Source organism: Thalassophryne amazonica, chromosome 12 (genome assembly GCF_902500255.1).
Source record: "Thalassophryne amazonica chromosome 12, fThaAma1.1, whole genome shotgun sequence".
Taxonomy (NCBI): Eukaryota; Metazoa; Chordata; class Actinopteri; order Batrachoidiformes; family Batrachoididae; genus Thalassophryne; species Thalassophryne amazonica.
In genome coordinates, this window is record NC_047114.1 from 24,391,294 (window position 1) to 24,416,545 (window position 25,252).

The 25,252-nt window shown below is 42.3% G+C and overlaps 1 protein-coding gene across 1 annotated transcript; it reads right to left on the minus strand.

Moving 5' to 3' along the window:
* Positions 1–4,858: 4,858 nt before the first annotated feature.
* LOC117522619 (inhibin beta C chain-like) lies at positions 4,859–25,019 on the minus strand. The gene is made up of 2 exons (XM_034184061.1): positions 24,703–25,019; positions 4,859–6,805 (listed from the first exon to the last, which is right to left on the minus strand). Exons 1-2 carry the CDS (start codon positions 25,004–25,006, stop codon positions 6,021–6,023), a joined length of 1,089 nt encoding a protein of 362 aa, XP_034039952.1. The 5' UTR covers positions 25,007–25,019; the 3' UTR covers positions 4,859–6,020.
* Between the last annotated feature and the right edge of the window lie 233 nt (positions 25,020–25,252).

Sequence of the window (25,252 nt, forward strand, 5' to 3'; positions counted from 1 at the left end):
CGGATGCCCTTCCTGATGCAACTCCACATTACATGGAGCAATGTGGCAGGGGTGGGATTTGAACCCGGAACCTTCTGAACTGAAACCAAGCGCATTAACCACTTGGCCACCACCCCTGCTCCTTGGCCACCACCCCTGCCTAATAATTGTGCACACCTTGACATATGGTGTTAATCACTTTTGGGCCACACCCTCCCTCACCACACAACTACATATTACCTGAGAATGCTTAAATCCAATAAGCATTTGGGTTTTCATAGCACAGAGTTGAAAAATCTCCCAAGAAATGATGATAAAGTTAAAAAAAAACTCCATTAAAAGTTGTGCATGCAGTGTATTTTACCAGAAGGCACATGGGAGATGCAAGTCTATATAGGATCTGTTTTGTTGTTTGTAAATCCTTTTCTGCTCCACTCCACTATGAAGCTGTGAGTGGTGCAAAATGCATGAACAGTGGCCCAAAATCTGTAAAACACACCCAGATGTATTCAGGGAGCATAAATCTTTGTTGTCAAGTATTTGGCAGCTGAAATCCCACACAGTACATGAGGAAATCAGCAATTAATCGCCAGAAATCTGCACACAATGTTTCTCAGCCCAGCAGATGAAAGGGAAATTATTAACATAGTTAGTACATGTAAAGGTAAAAAGTCAACAGATCATAATGAGGTACATATGTCCTTAGTAAAGTGAATAATTACTGAAATCGCAAAACCATTATCATATATTTTTAACAAGTCATTTCAAACTGGGATTGTTCCTAACAGTATGAAAGTGGCAAAAGTGATACCTTTATTCAAATCTGGCAGCAAACATCTTTTTACTAACTACAGGCCTGCGTCTCTACTGTCACAATTTTCAAAGATACTGGAAAAACTTTACAACAGCAGACTGGATAAATTTATAGATCAACACAACTTGCTTGATGAAAGTCAATATGGTTTTAGAGCAAAAAGGTCCACGACACTGACATTGCTCGATTCCATAGAAGAGATCAATAAACATGTGGACCAAAGGGTAATAGTTGCAGGTTTATTTATTGACTTAAGAAAGGCTTTTGACACAACTGATCACAATATATTATTTCAAAAGTTGGAACTGTATGGGATCAGAGGGGTTGCTCTGAGTTGGATTAAAAGCTACTTACAAAACCGAAAGCAGTTTGTTAAACTCTGGGACTACTGTTGTTCATATCTGGACATCATTTGTGGGCTACCACAGGGTTCTGTGTTGGGCCCAAACTTATTTATTTTATACATTAATGATTTATATAAAGTCTCAGATCTGGTTAAAACTGTGCTCTTTGCAGATGACACATATCTGTTTTGCTCAGTGGAAAATCTGCAACAATTATCTGATTTAGGAACAGAAGTAATAAAGTTAAAGAGATGGTTTGATATTAACAAATTATCATTAAATTTGTCTAAAACTAAATTGATGTTATTTGGAAATTATAAAAATGACATACAAATTCAGTTAAATATACATGGGGTAAACATAGAACGTGTCAAAGAGAATAAGTTTTTAGGTGTCATTATTGATGAAAAAATTAATTGGAAAGCTCATATTCAGCATATTCAAATGAAGGTATCAAAAAGTATTGCAGTATTAAATAAAGTAAAGCATGTTCTTGATTGCAGAGCACTACATACTCTCTATTGTTCATTGGTTGCACCCTACTTGACTTACTGCGCTGAAGTTTGGGGCAACAATTACAAAACTACATGCAGGAAACAGGAAAAACACCTCCGTGTTGAAAACCATTTGTAAAATTCAGGCGGCTTTTGATGGCTTTCAACAAGTGAGTAACTGAGAAATTGTTTAACAGCTTGGGCATGTTCCAACTTGCCTGTTAAGGTTTCCAACACGGAGGTGTTTTTCCTGTCACGACCCCCGCGGTCGGGTCCGGCCCGACATGCGACTCTGCCCGCACGTTCTTTCATTACAAAATGTCCGTTAACAATGGAATGTCCGAATAAACTCCTCATGCCGACTTCTTCTGAAAGTTCTCTGTTCTCTGACGACTTACTGGGTCAACAGAGCCTGAAATGTGGAAGTTTTCAACTTGAAACGGCGAGACGCTGCCGCCTCGAAGCGCAGATCGCCGTCAGGCGCCGTGGGCCGTCCTTAAAGCGACACTACCAGACCAAAATCTTTCATCAGCCGTTAAAATTTTCACCGAAATTTTTATCAAACAAAGCAGCAGTCTCTGAGCCATTCCTAAACAATGAAAAATCGACGAGAGGGTGGGCGACTCCTCACTCAAAGACTGCCCACAGGCGAATGACGTAACCGACAGGCGTGAAAAAACTCTTGCATGCCCACGAGGGTTCAAGCATGTCTGATGTAATCACACGTGATTCAAATCCATATGGTTTTTGAAAAAAATAATAAGGTCGGATACTTTTCTAACAGACCTCGTATATATATGTATGTATGTATGTGTATATATATGTATATATGTGTGTGTGTAATTATGTATGTATGTGTAGGTGTATGTTGGTGTGTGTATACATGTATACTGTATATATGTATGTAGACGAAGACATGGTGTTCACTTGATATGTTTATGACAATGGGATTTGAGTTTGTGTTGTTAAATGTGTTTGTAGCATGGCCCAAGCAGAGGGTCACCCCTTAGAGTCTGGTCTGCTTGACGTTTCTTCTTCAATACATCAGAGGGAGTTTTTCCTTACCACTGTCGCCTGTGTGCTTGTTCTGGGGGTTGGTAATGTGTATATATGTATGTACGTATGTATGTATGTATATATGGGGTGGGCGTTTCTAAGCTTTGCTTCTGCTCACCCCCTTTTTGGTCACACATGTCACTGTGGAATTGTCTTGTGTAGCAGTTTTTGTTATTGATGAGTTGAGTGCCAAATAAATAAGTTCAAGTTCAAGTGAAAATGAAACTATGGGCCTGATCTTATCTCAACAGGCATATTCATGTCTCTGGGTCCTTGGCCTTTGAGTTAAAGAGACCTTGAACCTTGGAAGAATTTATAGAGTCATGAAGTCCCTGGACAGAGATGTACAGCAAAGCCAATACCTGTGCATGAGCACACAGGTCCAGTTCATTATGGTTCTGGTTCTTCCTGCCTAATTGTATGGTTGTGAGACTTGGACAGTAACTGTGGTCTCAAACAACATTAGTGCCAAGTGCAAGTGCATTTGGGGTGAGTCACAAGGCACGTCCATTTTTTGATATACATAACCTTTGGACAGGTAAGTCACATAATTCATCATGGTTGTGTTTGTTGTGTTTTGGGTATAGCATGAATTACACCAATCAAAGTATCATGTGTCATTCCCTAAGAGTCATGCTTTCAGCTAATTTGATTGTACTCTCAGTGGGTGATGGAAGGGAAACAAAACGCAATAACAAACAGGAACTGCCACCAAAGCTCCCTGAGGTGACACAGTTGAGACCACTGTTCCTGTAGCTCCTCCTCCTCCTTCTACTTCATGTCCATGGAACCGATGTCCTCCATATCTCACCATGCATGAACATTCTATGACTCTTTTTAGCTCCATGGGTCAGGTTTTTCCTGTCATTCTGTTTTTTATTGACCATTGTCGACACTCTGAGTTATTTATAATATTTTCCCTCTGTCTTAGTTTGTGATGTTTACCAGTTGTGCTCTTATACTGACGTTTCTCTTGATTTCTGGGTTGTTGACCTGCGTGTTCACGTTTGCACACATGCACAAGTTTAATTGTGTCGGTATGTCTCCTAGTCACCAGACTGTATTAGGTTCTTCCTGCTCTCTAGCGCTTCACACTACAGAACTTTTGACTCCATATTACTAATTTTTGCTATTGTTTTAGACTTCTGTTTTAGCCTGTTGTTTCTGCTCTGGGACAACAAGTCTGACTGCAGTCAAATATATGCATGTTATAGATTCAGATTCCTGTCTCTTACCTGCCTTTTGGACTCTGTGGCATGAAACTCTGTGGTTATTTGAATTCATTCTGCATTTTGGATGATTCTGCTGCTTTATCCTGAGAAAGACTGCTGCTATTAAGAACTAGTTTTTGAATTAACCTTGTTTAAAACATCTGCCAAGGACGTAATAAACTCACCTGCATTTATTTGTCTGTCTGTCTGTTAGCAGGATTAGGTCAGAACTACTGCATGGATTTTGATGAAATTTTCCCCACAGATAGATATTAGGCCATGGAAGACGCCATTAAATTCTGGAGGTGATCCAGATCCATATCTGGATTCTATATCAAGATTTCTGTTTCAAGATTACACTTTATATACAGCAGTGTTCAGAATACATTCTGAACACCACTGTAGGCTTTGAAAGATTATGGCAAACTACTTTATTGATTCTCACCAAATTTGCACCACAGATAGATATTAGGGCATGGAAGACTCCACTGAATTTGGGAGGTAATCTGGATCCAGATCTGGATTCTGGCTCAGGATTTCACTTTATAGGCTTTTAAGGATTACGTCAAAACTACTGCACAGCTTTTGATGACATTTTCACCACAGATAGTTTTTAGGGAAGGTGATCTCGATCCAGATTCTGGATCAACATTTCCCTTTATATAGGCTTTGAAGGATTACGTCAAAACTGCTTCACGGCTCCTCATCAAATTTGTACTACAGATAGATGTTGGGGCATGGAAGACTAAGGACATTATCAACAACAAAAGAGGTTGTGCCATAACGTCTTTCAGGGAAGTAATTATGTATTATTGTCCTCCAGGCCACAATAAACCCAGCTTTAAACTCATGTGATGGGAAAATGATTTGATCTTATCTGATGGTTTCACCGACACGCCTGATCTCTGATAACTGCACATTTACTACATTTCTCTGGATAAATGACAAATCCAATAAATATCCTTCACATGGTTTATTGTGAAAAGCTAAAACAAAGCACCTCATTAAAAAATACAAGAACAAAATAAATGGTAATAAAATTAAATAAATACAAAATATTAGGGCGTAACATGAATGTACAGCAATAAAACACACAACCATCAATAAATATAAATTTTCAAGGACAAGAAGAGATCTGCTGTGATTGGCGATCTGTCCAAGGATTTAATACACCTCTCACCCAATGCATGCTGGGAAATTCTGAATTCGTATCTAATGCATTGATGTTCCATTCAACAAGGCTTGGAACATTCCATCTTTCACCTTATGAAATATTCTTTCCATTGAACAAATGAAAAGCATTCATTATTTGTTTTATATAACGCCTACAATAGATCCTTGTCATTTGATATTTTATTAATTTATAAACAACAGATAAGGGACTTACATTTTGGTTTTCATCACTGGCCCTTTGACATCAACAGGTTCCAAACAGTCCAACACAAATTTTAAATAAGTTTCCAGTCCAATCCAAAATTGTTCTCAGTCAACTTGCAAGAACAATTCTGACGTTGTAGTGCATAGCTGATGTCGTGCATCGTGTATCGACTGCTGTCTGCTTTTCTCAGTTCAGCGAAAAATCGCGGCAAAAATATGTTGAGCTTTTCATTCGACAGCAGTTCTACTTCATGTAGAGATGTTCCCAGCAAATACTGCAAATGCCTCCAGATTGCTTACGGCGTACTGGATTTCTGTGTGTGTGTGTGTGTGTGTGTGTGTGTGTGTGTGTGTGTGTGTGTGTGTGTGTGTGTGTGTGTGTGTGTGTGTGTGTGTGTGTGTGTGTGTGTGTGTGTGTGTGAAGGAGCAGCTCCCACCATGTTTGTTTTTAAGCTATGCACCGTCGCTGCTAGTGTGAGCACGCGCGGTGGTCACAGCGTGCAAAAGCACGAATCGTATAGTACCAAAATTCCACGCTAAATAGCACTATTGTACGGTAAGTGGAACACAATGGAAAATGGTATGAATAATCCATGTCACGTGACATACAAAGCACTAGTCAGATGACAAGGATCTATTCAGGCATTATATAATAAATAATAATAAATAAAAACAAGTTGTGCTTTCCCAGAGCTTTTTTTTAAATGCATTTCTGCAGCCTTGACTGCACTTTCCTCAGAGCACCTCACGCGCAGTGACATTTAGTAACAATCAAGTCATTAAAGGGCGTCAGCTTCAGCTGTCCCTTACTGTCATAATGCATGAGGACCATGGGCTCGTAGGACGCCGGCACGCAGCACGGCTGAGGCGTCCCTCCTTTCGTGAGCTGGTGCAGCCGAGCTTTCACCTGTGCATGCATGCTGGCAGGTTTATAGCTGTGAGGGCAGGTGCCGTCGCAGTAATGCATTGTGTATTCGGCTGGAGCCAGCACCCAGTCAGACCAACCGATGTCTTTGAATGACACAGAGATGGACTTGCGGCAGCAGTGTCCTTGTTCGTCGCAGCTTTCTTCCTTGTTGGAGCGAGGCAGCCTCATCCTGTCTGCTGCTTTGGGCTCAGCAAGGCCTAATTCCACAAAAATGCTTGGATTTGATTTGATAGCATCTCCTTCCCCCATAATGAACCCCACATCCACAACCAGTGAGCCACCACTGTTCCTCCCCCTCCACTTCTCCACTTCAGGATGGATGTCCAGCCTCAGTTCCTCAGCGTTTGTCGCATTTCCACGGGCCACAGCATCAGAGTGTGTCCATGCAGCAGAGTTCACTGGCTTCACGCCGTTGATTTTAACTCGGACCTCTTGTTTGGTCTCATGCACGAATGATGTGGCTTTATTTAAGATCTGCGTGGAAATCTTCAGCTCAGCCCGTGCAAGTGTCAGCTCAGCCCGAATGTGAGGGTTGTTGTGGAAAACAGCTCTGTAGCGTAGCACATGCTCGCCTGACTGCAGGCGTTCCCCCCTCCAACGCACTAAACACAACACAACACACACACACACAGACAAAAACAAAACGTGGAGTTAGCAGCACTCTGTGTCGATAAACTGCAATGGATCAACTAATGCAAGAAAATCCTTAAATACAAATTTAAACAAAAAAATTTGTTTTTTTCTTATTGGTTTTTGTGAAGAATATAGCAACAGCAGTAAATATACAAATTGATTATTCTTTACTTCTTCAAAAACTGGAGTATTTTGGTATAACAGGTGTTGCACAGCACTGATCAGACGTTATTTAAACAACAGGTTTCATAAAAGTTCAAAACATAGAAGAGTAACTTTTGGTGTTCGACAAAGTTCAGTAATGGGGTCTAACTTACTTATACTTAAATGGACTGCATTTATATAGCACTTTTCCATCTGCATTGGACGCTCAAAGCGCTTTACAATTATGTCTCACATTCACCCCGATGTCAGGGTGCTGCCATACAAGGTGCTCACTACACACCGGGAGCAATAGGGGATTAACGGCCTTGCCCAAGGGCCCTTAGTGATTTTCCAGTTAGGCAGGGATTTGAACCCATGATCTTCTGGACTCAAGCCCAACACTTAAATGATGTTTGCACTGTGTTGACAATGTTGAAATTTGTACCATTTCAAGTCAAGTTTGGGAACCTGCACTGATGACACACTATACCCTCTAAGTGCAGTTAAGTGTCACAAGGGAGCTGGAGCCTATCCCAGCAGTCATAGGACGAGAGGCGGGGCACACCCTGGACAAGCCGCCAGTCTATGGCTGAGTCCAGGAAGTCATTAAAAGCCTGGCTCTTGGTCTTGATTCAGGACAATCACAAGCCCAGACACTCTGATTCCTCACTCCACCTCTCAGGTGCTACAATCAGAGTATCTGGTAAATCCATCAAGATTACAGCATGGTCCACAAAGTCAAGGTCAATAAACCTTTCATCACAAACAAAAGCATCCAAGTTGCTGGTTTCTACAACCTTACAAAACACCCATTCCATGCAAGTATTGAACAGTGTAGGAGCCAAAACACATCTCTGATGAACGCCAGTTTTCACTGGGGAAACTCAGAGTCTCTGATTAACTGATTCCATCTGCTCAAAGTGATATTAATCAGTGAAATCACTTGGTGGAGTCAGTGGCTGCAAAGAAAACCTGCACCCTCTCGGCCCTTTCTGGAACAAGTTGTCCACCCCTGATTTAGACTCCTGTGTAATTCTTCAGTTGACCCCTACCTGGCTGCCTATAGAAAATTCAAGTGACCAATCAGTTTTTTAAAGAGTTCATGTCTATGGATTATTTGTGCCGAATGTGATGCTTGTATCACCATTTGCAGGATTCCACTCTAAATGTTCTCTTATCTGCTGCACTATATACGAGATGTAAGATGTTACTCCTCAGTGTTTCTCAATTGCCCTCAAAAGTATTGGAACACTTGGTATTTCACACATTTCAGTTTGTTTATTCCATTTCAAACACTTTTTTTCTAAAATTATCTTCCTTAACTCAAACTGAAAGCAAATTTCTATAACTTGACATAAATGAATTAAAAATATAAAATCCAGCTTCCTGATGAAGTGGTGTAGAGGAGGATTTTCTTAAAGAAGACCTGAAAGTTCAGCTACAATTTGACAGAAAGTACGTTTGAGATGAAAGCCTAGATTTGATATTTTGGTGAAAGAAACTTTTGTATTTCTTCATAATTGATGTAAATAAAGTCCAAGACATATTCAGTGACTTGGAAATGTTCATGTTTCCATCACCTGACTTGTCTAAAGAAAACTGGCAATAAAACTGATTATTATTATTTACAGGTTTTCTCACGTTTTAGAGATTTGCTTTCAGTTTGAGTTTGAGGAAGATAATTTTAGAAATTTTTATTCTTTATTTTTTTGTATTTCTTGTATTTAAAATGGCATAAACAAATTAAAATGTGTGAAATTCCAAGTGTTCCAATACTTTTGGAAGGCACAGTATCCTAACCTTATGATGAGTGCAAAATGAGGGTGGCATTATTACTGTTTGTTTAAGAATGTTTAATTTTCACTGTTGCTGCACTTTGTGTCAAATCAGTCATATCGTACATCATATTGATATGATAATTCAGTAAGGTATATCTTCTATTATAAATTCCAAACCTAAGGTGGAACTCTACTAGTGTTTACTAAGGTACACATAAATATCTTTTTTTTTTAAAAAAAGAGTAGAGCCACTTAGGTGCCTGGTCTTGAGAACCAGGGATGGAAGGTTAAAAAGCTTTTTTAATCCCATGGGAACTCTCCCTACCCACCTAAGTGGCTCAAGAATATGGACAGCATGTATATAAGTGACATTTACATGACAATTTCTATGACAATATTGAGATATGATAATTTGGCCATATTGTACAGCCCTACTATCAACTAGCTCAAAACTTTGAATATTAATTTGTCTACATTTTAAAAAATGCTTAAAGGGGGCGCTAGTGAGCCAAGATGGCGTAAGGATGTTCTCTCCAAGGCTCTTGCAGACTTTTAGACATTTCACCCTCAAAGATGACATATTGTTGACTTTCTGTTTTACAAACTTGCTTCTTAACAACTTGGGTCACCGAAGGATCGTATAACTTGACAGCAACATGACGGAAAAACTGCAAAAGTTTACGTAAATACGATGGCGCTGCTGAAAAGCACAACAGACCAAACACGAGGCAGCAGGCGGCAGAGGCTGAGAAAGGAGACAATTCCCAGAGGTCAATTCTGCCTGGGATGGGAGAGGAGGTTGTCAGGGTACAGATTTTAACATCACTGAGAGATGACATAACTCAAATTATAAGAGAAGAACTGAAGAATGCCCTGACAAGTGATTTCGCCGCTCTCAAGGCTGAGGTGCAGGCACTTCGCTCTGACATCGTAAATAACTCTGCTGCCGTGAATACACGATGTGACGCTATTGAAGTGGACGTGCAAGAAGTGAAAAATGACATGTCTATTTGGTCAGATGACACGACTGCTCTTCAGTCCATGGTGAAAACGCTCCAAAATGAAGTAAAATCACTACGGGACAAGTATGAAGACACGGAAGGGAGAATGACACGCGGAAACACTCGCATCATGGGCATAGATGAGCAGCCAAACTCCAGCAAGCCAAACGAGGTGGCTAGAGTTATTAAACAGGTCCTTACAGCTGAACCGTGAGGTGAAGTTCGATCGCATCACACCGCACACTCGCTCACAGAAAGCCAGGAGACGACAGACCCCGAGTGATAGTTGCAAAGTTGCATTATGATGGAGATGCCGTGGATATTTTGAGGTGCACCAGGGAGAAAGCCCCGCTGATGTACAACGCAAGAGGATCAGCATTTTCCCCGGACTACACTACAGCTGTGGCTAAAACTCGAGCCTGCCTTTCAGATGTCCGGAAAGCTCTTCGCGGATGCCGTGATGTACGTTTTGGACTATTTTATCCAGCAAGGTTCAGAATTATCTTCAAGAACGAGAATGTGGAGTTCAAACATCCCGCAAAGGCCATGGACTACATACAGAACACTATCCTCTGTGGCGCCAAATTCGACCCTTAATGTCAAGGTTTGGTGTGATCGAATACTATATTACTTCATAAACTAACTCTTGGGTGAAGCGGTTTGTTGTGTTGTGTGTTGGGGGGTGTGGCTGGATGTTTTGGTGTTCTTTTCTTTTCTTTGCTCTTCAGGTGGCATGGAAACTGATCCTTCTGTGGAGAAGGTGCTGGCTGAAGCTTGGTTCGTGTTGCTTGCCTCTACTGGTGGTTGGCTCTCACTGCGGTATTGTATCACTTCCTGTTCCGGAGCACAGCTGTGTTTTTCTGTATCTGTTAGCTGTTTAATCTGCGCAGTTAGATTGATCTAGTTATCTAGATTACGATTTGTTTCCCAGTGTAATCTTTACGTGCCTTAACTAAAGCATTCCTTCTGCTGAATCACCTCTAAATTATTTACACATTATTCACTTTGCGTGTTTTTAGGAATCCGCTAGCTTAGCGTAGCTACTAGCTCTTAGCTGATTTAGCATGGCGGCTTCTCCTGTCTCTCCCGCACTTTTCTGCTCTGGATGTGAAATGTTTAGTTATTCCTCGGCCTCCTTTAGCAGTAACGGTACTTGTAATAAGTGTAGCTTATTCGTAGCTTTGGAGGCCAGGCTGGGCGAATTGGAGACTCGGCTCCGCACCGTGGAAAATTCTACAGCTAGCCAGGCCCCGGTAGTCGGTGCGGACCAAGGTAGCTTAGCCGCCGTTAGTTACCCCCTGGCAGATCCCGAGCAGCCGGGAAAGCAGGCTGACTGGGTGACTGTGAGGAGGAAGCGTAGCCCTAAACAGAAGCCCCGTGTACACCGCCAACCCGTTCACATTTCTAACCGTTTTTCCCCACTCGACGACACACCCGCCGAGGATCAAACTCTGGTTATTGGTGACTCTGTTTTGCGTGAAGTTAGCGACACCAGCAACCATAGTCAATTGTCTTCCAGGGGCCAGAGCAGGCGACATTGAAGGAAATTTGAAACTGCTGGCTAAGGCTAAGCGTAATTTGGTAAGATTGTAATTCACGTCGGCAGTAATGACACCCGGTTACGCCAATCGGAGGTCACTAAAAATTAACATTAAATCGGTGTGTAACTTTGCAAAAACAATGTCGGACTCTGTAGTTTTCTCTGGGCCCCTCCCCAATCAGACCGGGAGTGACATGTTTAGCTGCATGTTCTCCTTGAATTGCTGGCTGTCTGAGTGGTGTCCAAAAAATGAGGTGGGCTTCATAGATAATTGGCAAAGCTTCTGGGGAAAACCTGGTCTTGTTAGGAGAGACGGCATCCATCCCACTTTGGATGGAGCAGCTCTCATTTCTAGAAATCTGGCCAATTTTCTTAATCCTCCAAACCGTGACTATCCAGGGTTGGGACCAGGAAGCAGAGTTGTAGTCTACACACCTCTCTGCAGCTTCTCTCCCCCTGCCATCCCCTCATTACCCCATCCCCGTAGAGACGGTGCCTGCTCCCAGACTACCAATAACCAGCAAAATCTATTTAAGCATAAAAATTCAAAAAGAAAAAATAATATAGCACCTTCAACTGCACCACAGACTAAAACAGTTAAATGTGGTCTATTAAACATTAGGTCTCCTCTCTCTAAGTCCCTGTTGGTAAATGATATAATAATTGATCAACATATTGATTTATTCTGCCTTACAGAAACCTGGTTACAGCAGGATGAATATGTTAGTTTAAATGAGTCCAACACCCCCGAGTCACACTAACTGTCAGAATGCTCGTAGCACGGGCCGGGGCGGAGGATTAGCAGCAATCTTCCATTCCAGCTTATTAATTAATCAAAAACCCAGACAGAGCTTTAATTCATTTGAAAGCTTGACTCTTAGTCTTGTCCATCCAAATTGAAGTCCCAAAACCAGTTTATTGTTATTATCTATCGTCCACCTGGTCGTTACTGTGAGTTTCTCTGTGAATTTTCAGACCTTTTGTCTGACTTAGTGCTTAGCTCAGATAAGATAATTATAGTGGGCGATTTTAACATCCACACAGATGCTGAGAATGACAGCCTCAACACTGCATTTAATCTATTATTAGACTCTATTGGCTTTGCTCAAAATGTAAATAGTCCACCCACCACTTTAATCATATCTTAGATCTTGTTCTGACTTATGGTATGGAAATAGAAGACTTAACAGTATTCCCTGAAAACTCCCTTCTGTCTGATCATTTCTATAACATTTACATTTACTCTGATGGACTACCCAGCAGTGGTGAATAAGTTTCATTACACTAGAAGTCTTTCAGAAAGCGCTGTAACTAGGTTAAGGATTGATTCCTTCTTATGTTCTCTAATGCCATATACCAACACAGTGCAGAGTAGCTACCTAAACTCTGTAGTGAGATAGAGTATCTCGTCAGTAGTTTTACATCCTCATTGAAGACAACTTGGATGCTGTAGCTCCTCTGAAAAAGAGAGCTTTAAATCAGAAGTGCCTGACTCCGTGGTATCACTCACAAACTCGTAGCTTAAAGCAGATAACCCGTAAGTTGGAGAGGAAATGGCATCTCACTAATTTAGAAGATCTTCACTTAGCCTGGAAAAAGAGTCGGTTGCTCTATAAAAAAGCCCTCCGTAATGCTAGGACATCTTTCTACTCATCACTAATTGAAGAAAATAAGAACAACCCCAGGTTTTCTTTTCAGCATTGTAGCCAGCTGACAGAGTCAGAGCTCTATTGAGCTGAGTATTCCATAACTTTAACTAGTAATGACTTCATGACTTTCTTTGCTAACAAAATTTTAACTATTAGAGAAAAAATTACTCATAACCATCCCAAAGACGTATCGTTATCTTTGGCTGCTTTCAGTGATGCCGGTATTTGGTTAGACTCTTTCTCTCCGATTGTTCTGTCTGAGTTATTTTCATTAGTTACTTCATCCAAACCATCAACATGTTTATTAGACCCCATTCCTACCAGGCTGCTCAAGGAAGCCCTACCATTATTTAATGCTTTGATCTTAAATATGATCAATCTATCTTTGTTAGTTGGCTATGTACCACAGGCTTTTAAGGTGACAGTAATTAAACCATTACTTAAAAAGCCATCACTTGACCCAGCTATCTTAGCTAATTATAGTATATAGTATTATAATGGTCTATTTGAAGAGTTTCAGTCAGGTTTTAGAATTCATCATAGTACAGAAACAGCATTAGTGAAGGTTACAAATGATCTTCTTATGGCCTCGGACAGTGGACTCATCTCTGTGCTTGTTCTGTTAGACCTCAGTGCTGCTTTTGATACTGTTGACCATAAAATTTTATTACAGAGATTAGAGCATGCCATAGGTATTAAAGGCACTGCGCTGCGGTGGTTTGAATCATATTTGTCTAATAGATTACAATTTGTTCATGTAAATGGGGAATCTTCTTCACAGACTAAAGTTAATTATGGAGTTCCTCAAGGTTCTGTGCTAGGACCAATTTTATTCACTTTATACATGCTTCCCTTAGGCAGTATTATTAGACGGTATTGCTTAAATTTTCATTGTTACGCAGATGATACCCAGCTTTATCTATCCATGAAGCCAGAGGACACACACCAATTAGCTAAACTGCAGGATTGTCTTACAGACATAAAGACATGGATGACCTCTAATTTCCTGCTTTTAAACTCAGATAGAACTGAAGTTATTGTACTTGGCCCCACAAATGTTAGAAACATGGTGTCTAACCAGATCCTTACTCTGTATGGCATTACCCTGACCTCTAGTAATACTGTGAGAAATCTTGGAGTCATTTTTGATCAGGATATGTCATTCAAAGCGCATATTAAACAAATATGTAGGACTGCTTTTTTGCATTTACGCAATATCTCTAAAATCAGAAAGGTCTTGTCTCAGAGTGATGCTGAAAAACTAATTCATGCATTTATTTCCTCTAGGCTGGACTATTGTAATTCATTATTATCAGGTTGTCCTAAAAGTTCCCTAAAAAGCCTTCAGTTAATTCAAAATGCTGCAGCTAGAGTACTGACGGGGACTAGAAGGAGAGAGCATATCTCACCCATATTGGCCTCTCTTCATTGGCTTCCTGTTAATTCTAGAATAGAATTTAAAATTCTTCTTCTTACTTATAAGGTTTTGAATAATCAGGTCCCATCTTATCTTAGGGACCTCGTAGTACCATATCACCCCAAGGGTTTGTAAGAGTAGAATGGGAGGCAGAGCCTTCAGCTTTCAGGCTCCTCTCCTGTGGAACCAGCTCCCAATTCAGATCAGGGAGACAGACACCCTCTCTACTTTTAAGATTAGGCTTAAAACTTTCCTTTTTGCTAAAGCTTATAGTTAGGGCTGGATCAGGTGACCCTGAACCATCCCTTAGTTATGCTGCTATAGACGTAGACTGCTGGGGGGTTCCCATGATGCACTGTTTCTTTCTCTTTTTGCTCTGTATGCACCACTCTGCATTTAATCATTAGTGATTGATCTCTGCTCCCCTCCACAGCATGTCTTTTTCCTGGTTCTCTCCCTCAGCCCCAACCAGTCCCAGCAGAAGACTGCCCCTCCCTGAGCCTGGTTCTGCTGGAGGTTTCTTCCTGTTAAAAGGGAGTTTTTCCTTCCCACTGTAGCCAAGTGCTTGCTCACAGGGGGTCGTTTTGACCGTTGGGGTTTTACATAATTATTGTATGGCCTTGCCTTACAATATAAAGTGCCTTGGGGCAACTGTTTGTTGTGATTTGGCGCTATATAAAAAAAATTGATTGATTGATTGATTGAAGAGTCCTCACCCTCATCAACATCATGTGAAGCACCTGTGACTGGTGCTCACATGCAACCTTAAAGACTTTCAGCTGAAGCAGATAATTGGAATGGCCTGGAACTACTGTTATTTGTAGCGCTGGGTTCCGTCTGACGCAGGTTCGCTCCTCAACCCGCGTCGACACATAACAGTAGTTCCCGGCCATTCCATAATGGACCCAGCGGCAGAGGCGGTTCCTTTTGCCGAAAAAGTTCAAGAACACTTGGAGAAAATATGGGAGCAATTACAACATCTTGCAAACCAAATTAAACAAACAGACGCCCGTGTTACGGAGCTTGCAGCGCAAGCCGTTCTGCTTCCTGCTGCTCCAGCTGCGGCATCATCGATACTAGTGCAGATAACTCCGTCACCCAGAGATTCGGCGTCCGAACCGATTGTTTGTCGTCCGGAGCCTTGTGCGGTGATGCAATGTTCTCTGGTTTCTGCTCAGTCAGTTTGGAGTGCCGCAGCTTTACGAGGAATGTTTGTAGATGGGATAAATGAGTCATTAAAAGACGAGCCGGCAGTCCGTGACGAGCCAAACGATTTAGATGAGCTAATATCGTTGGTGATTCGTCTAGATGATCGGATGAAGGAGCGTGGACGCGAGAGAGGACGCCCATCAGAGCGGGTTTTTTCGTCTCGGGGCTTTCCCCGACACAGATCTGGGCCGCCTCTTCTTCGCCCCACTGAGGCTCCTCCGACGGGACCTCTGGCTCCTCCTGTTGACGAGCCCATGCAGCTCGGACGAGCAGAGATTCCTGTATTGCCCTGACACGTAAGCGTCAAGAGAAATAATGGTGACGTATCTCCAAGTGTTCTGGGACAGGCAAAATAACACACATAAAAAAAAATAAATAAAAAAAATCTAGCACGAGTAACTGTTTTGTTTTCTTTAAATAGGGGTTATAATTGTATGGGGAGTCAGAGGCGTATCTGGTGGAGTGATTGTTATGCGGTTAGAAGTCCGCCTGGGCTCACTTAATCGTTAATTTTTTATGTGTTTTTAGGTATTTTCTGTTTGGGTTGTTGGGTCGTTTTATTTTGTTGTTTTTTATTTCTCTACATCCCTAACCCCAACCTCACTTGCCCCAAGACCGTTTGTCTTGTGGGTTGTGGGGTGGTGCAGGTTGGTCACGCTGAGCATTCTCAGAAGACCTCTGCACCTGGTGGGGGGGGTGTTAGAGGCGTTTTTCTTGGTTTGGTTAGGGCCCGGTTCCACTCCAGCCTCGGTGAGCCTTTGTACCGTTCGTCATTGGTGTTGCCGGGGTGTGGTGCAGCGGAGACTTACCTCAGTCGGAGGGGTGGGCCGATCTGTTGCCGTTCGCCATTTCGGTAGTTCCACCCCTCCCGACAGGCTGGGGTATGGTCGAGTTGGGGCACCGGACGCATTTCCGGTTCTCTGCTGCGCCTTGGGGTTGGAGCTGGGTTAGTTTTTTCCTGTTCCCTTCTCCGGCTTAATATTTTGAGCCGTTCGCCAAAATTGAGCCGCCGAAGGGCTCTGGGAGGGACCTGGGGTCTTTCGGGGTGCCGGGGAGAGTAACAGGGTTTATGGTCGTTTTATATCCCCCGGGGTTGTTTTTGGTAGTCCTCCGGGGGTTGATTTTTGATTTTGTTCTGTTTCCTTCCGGGTTCCACCTCCAGGGTTGATGGGACGGTCCTCTGGGGGGGAATTGGCTTGGGGCCAACTAGCCAAGTGTGACCGGGTCTGGGGTTCCGGGGTTGTGGGGAGGGTACCTCCTGGGGTTGATGGTACGGTCCTCTGGGGGGCGCCGTTTGCTCCATGTACACCTGGGGAACTTTGTGTGATTATGGTTCTGGCTGTTCCTCCTGGAACTAGCGATGAAGGCCTTCTGGGGGGGGTTGGGCTCTGCAGGTCATTCTGGGGGGGTTGTTTGTTATTTTTCTTTTATGCATTTACGTTTGTATTGTGTTTGTGGGGCTGTGTTGGGTTTTTGCGATTGGGAGTTTTTCTTTTCTTCCCGGGGTTTGATGGGACGGTCCCCTGGGGAGGTTTTGGGTGGGTTTTATGTTTTTTCTGTGTGTTGAATTGTACTGGGGAATGTTTTGGGGCTTTTGTTGATGCCAGCCGGCCTTCCAGCTGCGGTGCCTGTCCTGCTGTCTGTGGTGGACCTTAGGAGCGTGGTGCTGTCTGCTTCCTGACGTGGACCCCGGAGGGAGGTGCTGTTCTCGGGCCTGGTCTGTTCGGTCGCCGGGAGGCTTCTCGTTGATGGGGGGGTACTGTTGTGTGTTGGGGGGTGTGGCTGGATGTTTTGGTGTTCTTTTCTTTTCTTTGCTCTTCAGGTGGCATGGAAACTGATCCTTCTGTGGAGAAGGTGCTGGCTGAAGAGTCCTCACCCTCATCAACATCATGTGAAGCACCTGTGACTGGTGCTCACATGCAACCTTAAAGACCTTCAGCTGAAGCAGATAATTGGATGGCGTTCTGCTTTTAAGGCATGTGTGATTCAAGCAGAACTGCCGGGAACTCGACCTTGTGATGTCCGTTTCTGAGACGCTGAGGACCGCGCCTGGGTTTGACACATCGAGCCCGTGAAGCAGGGAAGGGTGAGGACACTTGCTGTCAGCACACATTAAAGGTGATTAAGTGTTCGACTAATTGTTGATAGTAACTTGGTGTTACGCAGTATACTGGAATTGTGATGAGAATTGTGCAGTTTGCTTCTCACTGCTGTGGCGTGCAGGATAAGTGATCCTCCACTTGTTGTGAGAAGCTGCTCATTTGCATAAAGTTAAAAAAGATACAGACCTGAATGTGTTGCTGATAGCGTGTGTCTTTTGAAAGATATTGTTGTAACTGCTGACTTACCTCACCTCTTCTTTGCTTCACATAGAGTCGGTTTGTCGTGTCCACCTGGGGAGTGTTTGGCGGTGGTAGTGGGTCCAGGAGCGCCGGGCTTTGATCCTTGCGGGCGCTGGAGAGCGTGCCAACAGTCACTCCACCAGAGGGACGCTGTTTTTGTTTTTACACCTTTTATGCACAGTGGGTGTAATAAATATATTGTTTTTGGAACCGCTTTTCTGGTTATTTGTAGCGCTGGGTTCCATCTGACGCAGGTTCGCTCCTCAACCCGCGTCGACACATAACATGTTGTGTGAAAAGAATCATAGTGTATCGGTAACGATAAGTTTGGCCTTTTTTTTTTTTTTTTTTGCCCTTTTTTCTGTCTTTTAAGATATGTCTGTTGTATGGCTGGGGGTGCCTGGCTGCCTTTTGTTTCTGTCTTCTGTTCTGTCTTTTGTTTTTTCTTCCAGGTGGCTTGCGTTCAGGACTGAGTGGCTGTGTGGCTGAGTTATCAGGACCTCACCCTGATCACCTGAGGCTGGTCATGTGCAGCTCGTCAGGACTCACAGCTGTGGTGCATCTACATGGATTGGGGCATGGTGGCATTTAAGTCTGGAGTACACAGTGTGTATTGGCCAGAGACTCGACCTTGTGACCAGACGGGTGAGATCGTCGTCTTGAGAGCCATCTCATCATCATGGATGCAGAGACCGTACCAGGTTTGACACCATGGTCTGTGAAAGAGGAGGGGGTGAGGTCTCACGCTCGTCAGCGCACTTCCTGAGGTACAGTAGGTTTTGTGACTAACATTAGTACAGTCAGTAAATGTGGTGTCCCTCACACCTTATTATATTGAGCTGTTATGTTAGTCGTTTACTCAGCTTCCACTGCAGTGGATAATGTGAACTGGGTGTTCCATGCCTGCAGGGTGGGAAGCTGATTAGTGATTAAGCCAGGAAGTGTTTGCTGTTTATGTACACCTTTGAGTGGTCTCTCTGTGTGTGGAGTGTGGACTCACATGATGGTTTCTTCTTTCACAGACTCGGTTTGTCGCGGCCACCTGGGGGGTGTCGGAGGGGTCCTTGGGTCCGAACTGTTTCTGGCTCCGGACCGTTTGTGCTGCTAGGAGCGCACCGTATCTCCACCTCGCCGACCGTGCACTCATTTGTTTGTATATTGTAGCACATCACTGTTATGTTATTAAATTCAGTTATCCTTTGTACCGTGCTCTGCTTATTTTATACTGGGTCCTTCAAACGCTGGTCGGTTCTCCGTCCTGCGTCCGACACATAACAATGTCGAGTGATTTACAGAGTGTTGTTTTTGTTTATCTTAAAGGGTATTGTGCATCTTTGGTTGTTTTAAGGTACTTTATAACAGGTCTGCAGGGGCCTGAGCTTCATTGTTTTTGCTTAGTTTTTGTTTTGCTCCCATCCTATTAGTGCACACAGCCCTACTAGTGGACTGCGTTTTGTGCTGCTTTTATAGTGGCTAGGGACCTAAACCCACCTTTTTGCATTTCAGATGTTCAAGTTATTGTTAATAATTTTGTTTTCTGCGTTCCGATCCCACTGTTCCTCTGGGATCTAATATTGCTTAAAAGAACAACAGATCTTTTGTTTACTTCAGATTTTATCTCTTCAAGTACAAAGATGTCTTATATTTACAGGGTTGCAATACTGATCCATAGACAAGTTAATTTTACCGAAACATTAGTACACAGAGATGCAGAGGGCAGATTTTGAATGGATTGTTAGATGGCATACCTGTCTCCTTTATTAATGTATATGCCCCAAACACAGATCAACCTGGATTTATAAAGTTAATATTTAACAAGATTAATGAGTACAGCTCTGGTCTCTTACTTATGGGGGGAGAATTTAATTGTGTAATGTTTCAACAAGACAGGCAACCCTCACCTAAAACACCCATATCTAAAATGGGAAAGATCCTGAAACATTTGTCTACAGAAGCTGATATTGTTGATATCTGGAGAACAAAATTCCCAAGACAAAGAAATTTTACATTTTATTCAAATCGACATGCATCATACTCAAGGATAGATTACCTTTTACTCCCCAAGCTGAAATGCATAGAGTTGAGGATCTAACTTTTATGCGCATTACACTTTCTGATCACGCTCCAGTTGTGCTCCGGTGGGATATAGGCTTGATGCCAATTTCTAAGCAATGGAGATTGAACGCCTCTCTCCTTAATGACAAAGATTTCATTGCCCTTATCAAAACAGAGCTCAAGAATTATGTTGATACAAACAACACACCTGACATTTCACCTATAGTGCTGTGGGATTGTGCAAAAGCTTATTTAAGGGGGTGCATAATTTCTTATGCTTCAGCAAAAAAGAGGCAAAAGATGGCTAAAAAGGTAGAATTGGAGAACAAAATTAGAGACCTAGAGCAAAAGCATAAACGAGCAATGGCGCCTAATTTTACTGCTGACCTTAATGTGGCCCGTAAGGAACTCCAAGAGTTGTTATCTGACAAGATAGAAGGAAATTTACGATTTGCTAAACAGCAATATTTGTTGTGTGGGCCGCCAGAAGAGGAGGTACTGCTGGCCCACCACCAGAGGGCGCCCTGCCTGAAGTGCGGGCTTCAGGCACGAGAGGGCGCTGCCGCCACGGACACAGCCGGGAGTGACAGCTGTTACTCATTACTTCCTGACAGCTGTCACTCATTCTTCATCACCTCACTCCATAAAACCCAGACGTCATCTCCACCTCATCGCCGAGATATCATACTTCATTTGAGGTAATATCCTCAGCCATTTGTGTTTCCTTATAAGCTGTATATTGTGAGTGTTTGCAGGAGTACCGGTCCCTCTTCCTGTGGAGGCTGAGTGAGTGCAGGATGGCACTCTTTTCCTCTGAGGGATTACTGTAAATACATCAGCATTCTGAGTGAGAGGTGGAGGTGGCATTCCCACCGTTGTTGTTACTGGGTGTACACACACCCACACTTGACTGTCTTTGTTCTCAGCCAGCAGTACCAGATCCGACAGTCGGGGACGGTGATCACCTGGAATTCGGGATTTGGCGGCTCCAGTATTCACCAGGTTCTGTGGCGGCGGAAATCGTGTGGTTCCGGCTCTTCTCGGGACAGACGTCTTCTATCCTCGAGCCTGCCCACACAGTCACCTTTGTGGATTGACTGTAATTATATTCTGAGATTGTCTGTATGTTCGTTGTGCACATTTCACAACATTAAATTGTTACTTTTTGGCTCATCTATTGGCCGTTCATTTGCGCCCCTGTTGTGGGTCCGTGTCACTACACTTTCACAACAATATTATGAGCAGGGAAATCAGGCAAGTAGGCTTTTGGCTTTTAAATTACCAAAATGGCAATCTTCTAATATCGTTCATAATTGAAATTGGGGAATAAATGTATATTTAATTCACATGAAATTGCTGAAGCTTTTGCAAAGTTTTATAAATCTCTCTATCAGGATTCGGATGTCTGTTCTGATGATTCAAAAATAGTGGATTACCTTCAAAGTATTAATGTAATGAACTATCCAAGACTGATGCAGCATATTTGGATCAACCAATTCGAGATTATGAAATTAAGCAAACAATTGCACATCTCAAAAACAACAAATGCCCTGGTCCGGATGGATTATAAATGAATTTTATAAATGTTTTCCATGAGAACTCACTCCACTTCTCTTAAATTCATACCATTATTCACTAAGCATCAAAAATGGCTTCAGAAGCAACATTGATAGTGCTACTTAAAGAAGGTAAAGACCCGACAGACTGTAGCTCTTATAGACCATTATCTATACTAAATGGAGATGTTCGTATTCTGACAGCTATACTGGCATGACGACTGAATGACCTGATACCTAAAATTATTCATCCGGACCAAACAGGTTTTATTGCCCGGAGACATTACAGGAATAACTTAAGACGCCTGCTTAATATCATGTCACATCAAAAACAGAGTCAATCTACGCAACAATTCTATCTTTGGATGCCCAATAGGCATTTGATCGAGTCTCATGGACGTACTTAATTCAAACTTTAAAAAGTTTAAATTTGTCCCTAAATTTATATATTGGATTGAAACAATATATTCTCTACCACAAACGTCTGTTAGAGTTAACGGATTTCAGTCTGCACAAGGGTTTACTATGGAGCGTGGTTGTCGCCAAGGATGTCCGCTGTCCGCCCTTGCTCTTTGCTATTGGTATTGAGCCGCTCACTCAACTTATACAGAGATGAGGATAACATCAAAGGAGTATTAATTGGTGATGAAATTCATAAAATATCCTTGTACGCTGATGATGTTCTTCTGTATCTGACAGATCCTTAACTACACATTCCCTATTTACTGGAAAAATGGTAGTTTTCTGGGTATAAACTTAATGTCGATTAAACAGAGGCTATAGATGTTGTCGTGATATCCCACCGGAGCTAAAACAGCAACAGTGGCTTTCGTTGGTCCAAAAGAAGGCATAAAGTATTTGGGTATTCTATTCCCCCCTCACTGGACTGCATTATTTGATGGCAATTACGGAAGAATAATTACTACCATAAAAAGGGATTTAGAATCGTTGGTCAGCCTTGCCCCTCTCTCTGCTAGGTCGGTGTAGAATCCATTTCGTATGAATGTCCTTCCGAGATTTCTTTATTTGTTTTCAAATGTTACCCTGTTGGAATACCCAAAACAACATTTGAAGAAATGGATAAAATCATTTTGAAATTTTATTTGGCAAGGTAAGCGCCACCTGGATAAATATAAAACACTACAAAGACTTAAAGAAGAAGGGAGTGTGAATCCTTCTTAATCTCAAATATTAATTTTGGGCAGCACAATTAAACCCTTTGATTTCATTGATTCAAATGATGATCATACAAGATGGGTGGGTATGAACAAACATGTGTTCTGAACCTTTGCAAGCATTACCGTTCATTGATGCTCCTGTTAAAGGTTTATCAAGGTGGACCATAACCACTCTTGATATATGGAAGAAAATAAGAATTGCCTTTAAGCTTCCAACTAGTGTCTCTATTTTGCTAATATTAGGTATATTAAATCCTTCACACCAGTACTTTGGATACAGGCCTTCCGGAAAGTGGGCAGATCATGGTCTTACTTATATCCATCAGCTAATAGATAAAGAATGGGCTATTGTCATTTGAACAGTTAAGAGAACAGTCAAACTTCAAAAGAATGAATTTTTTTTTTTAGATACCTTAAAAGGTCCTTTTTGTTATACCACAAAGACTGGGAAAAAGTGATCGATCCTTCACCTATTGAACATTTTTCTAAGTCAAATTCAAAACACAAAGGGGATAAAGGAAAATAATCATAAAGTTATATAAAATTTTCATTTCTATGGTTCAAAACAAGCCTGTTCAAGCCAAAACAAGATGGGAGACAGAGTCGGGACAAATCATCTCTGCTGAAAACTGGAAGCTGGTGTACTCAGCTTGCCATAAACCACAAATTCAAATATTTGGAGAGAATTCAAATGGAAAATATTCAGCAGTTATTTCAGGACCCCAGATATTGTCAGCAAAAATGACTCCTAATGTTCCAAGTTTGTGCTGGAGAAATTGCCGCACAGAGGTTCCCCAATCACACACACATTTTTGGTATGTCTCCAAGTTTACAGTGCTTTTGGGATGAGATATATAAGGCAATCAACCAGATCCTCCGTGTTGCATACCAAGGGTCTTAACAGTGGCAATACTTGGTATCACTCCCCTGGAGCGTGCAGGGACCAGCTGCAACATACCTCTTGCACATTTTGTTTACAACAGCATTGAAATGTATCACCTTGTCTTGGAGGAAAGTGGAACCACCCTCTTTCAACACTTGGGTCCAAAACCTGAGGAACTTTACCATATGGAGAAGATAATTATTTATTAAGACTTCAGTTACAAATATTCAACTTGACGATGGCAACCAGTGGAATTTTTGTTAATGTGAAAGTATAATTTGAAGTGTTGCTCTTGTTGTACCTTTTTGAAGAATGTCCTGTACTAATTGTTCTTGTTTTAAAAATCAATAAAATCTAAGTTAAAAAAAAAAAAAGCTTAAAGTGGCAGGGGGGAGGGCTGTAATTGGGGGCTGAAAAGCAAAAATAAAAATGCTTAAAAAGGTGGAGAGTATGGGGGGGCAGAGACCCTGCAGAAGCTGAAAGGCAAAATAAGGAAAATGCTTAAAAAGGTGGTGACCAGAAGCTAAAAGGTTTAGTCATGCCCATGCTCCCAAGAACCATTTTACTGAAAAAAGTCTGAAGGACCTAAAGGACATGGTTAGATGGTGAGGAGCTTTTCCAGGTATGTGAGAGGCAAAGAAAGAAAAATGCTTAAAAAGCTTAAAAAGCTGAAAGGTTTTTGCCATGCTAATGCTCCCCTGAAACATTTAATCAAAATAAAGTCTGAAGGACCTAAATGACATGGTGAGATGCTGAGGAGCTTTGCTCGTTCATGTCTGCGACATATGCATATTAATTTCATTCTGGGATTCTCAAAGTTTGTGTTGATCTGAACAGGACAGTTTGACAGATTCTCTAAAAATTTAATGTGAACAGATCAATCTTTAAGTAAAAAATGAACAGTATGACTAAAGGTATTTGTAATGTAGTAACCAGACCTGTAGTACGGCTTCTGTATTTTTCTGTGATGTAACTTTAGCCTGCAAGTTGTCTTGAATAACTGTGTGAATATTTCCACACCACTCCCAGTTAAACCTTTGAAATTAAGTGTGACATGGGCTGAGATACTCCTTAAGGGTTCCCACACTGCGCTCTTATTGCGTGCACGTCTCACCTGATGCTGGAAAGAGTACAGTAGACTTTGTGGGGCTCCAGGGTTCTGTCCTGGGCCAGCTGTGGTTTCCTCCCAGCTCTCTTAGTTTTGCCCAGTACAGGTGATACATCTTCCTCAGCTCTCGACTGGAGACCTTTTCGGTTGGCTCAGGTTCAGCGTCCATGCCCAGTGAGTCCAGGATGCCCATCTTCAGTGCCTCCACGTACAGGCTGAGGTCCGTGTCCCTGTCAGACTGTCCGGCTCCTGGGCTGCAGAGGCAGAGGAGGAGCAGGGTGCAGGAGAGGAGACAGAGTGATGTCAGCATGGCAGGTCAGCCACGTTGCTTTGGTGTGTGGATGAAATTCCTCACATGGTCTATTTATGGACCTGTTGCCACACCCCTGGATGGTCAGGTGAGCCTCTGATGGCTCAGCTTGTACCACGTCACTGATAATGTCAGGCTCAAAACTCTGGTCTCTCAAAGCTCTGCTGCTGAATTTTAATATTATTATTTTATTGTTTTGTTCAACATGAATAGTATCAGCCGTTTATACAGTGTGTGTGTGTGTGT

What these genes read in the sequence shown, in the direction of transcription:
- LOC117522619 (XM_034184061.1), bottom strand. Translation starts at nt 25,006, where the DNA reads ATGCTGACATCACTCTGTCTCCTCTCCTGCACCCTGCTCCTCCTCTGC. An exon ending in TGTACTCTTTCCAGCATCAG is followed by an intron (nt 6,806 to 24,702) that starts GTGAGACGTGCA and finishes TGTTGTGTTTAG; the next exon opens with TGCGTTGGAGGGGGGAACGC.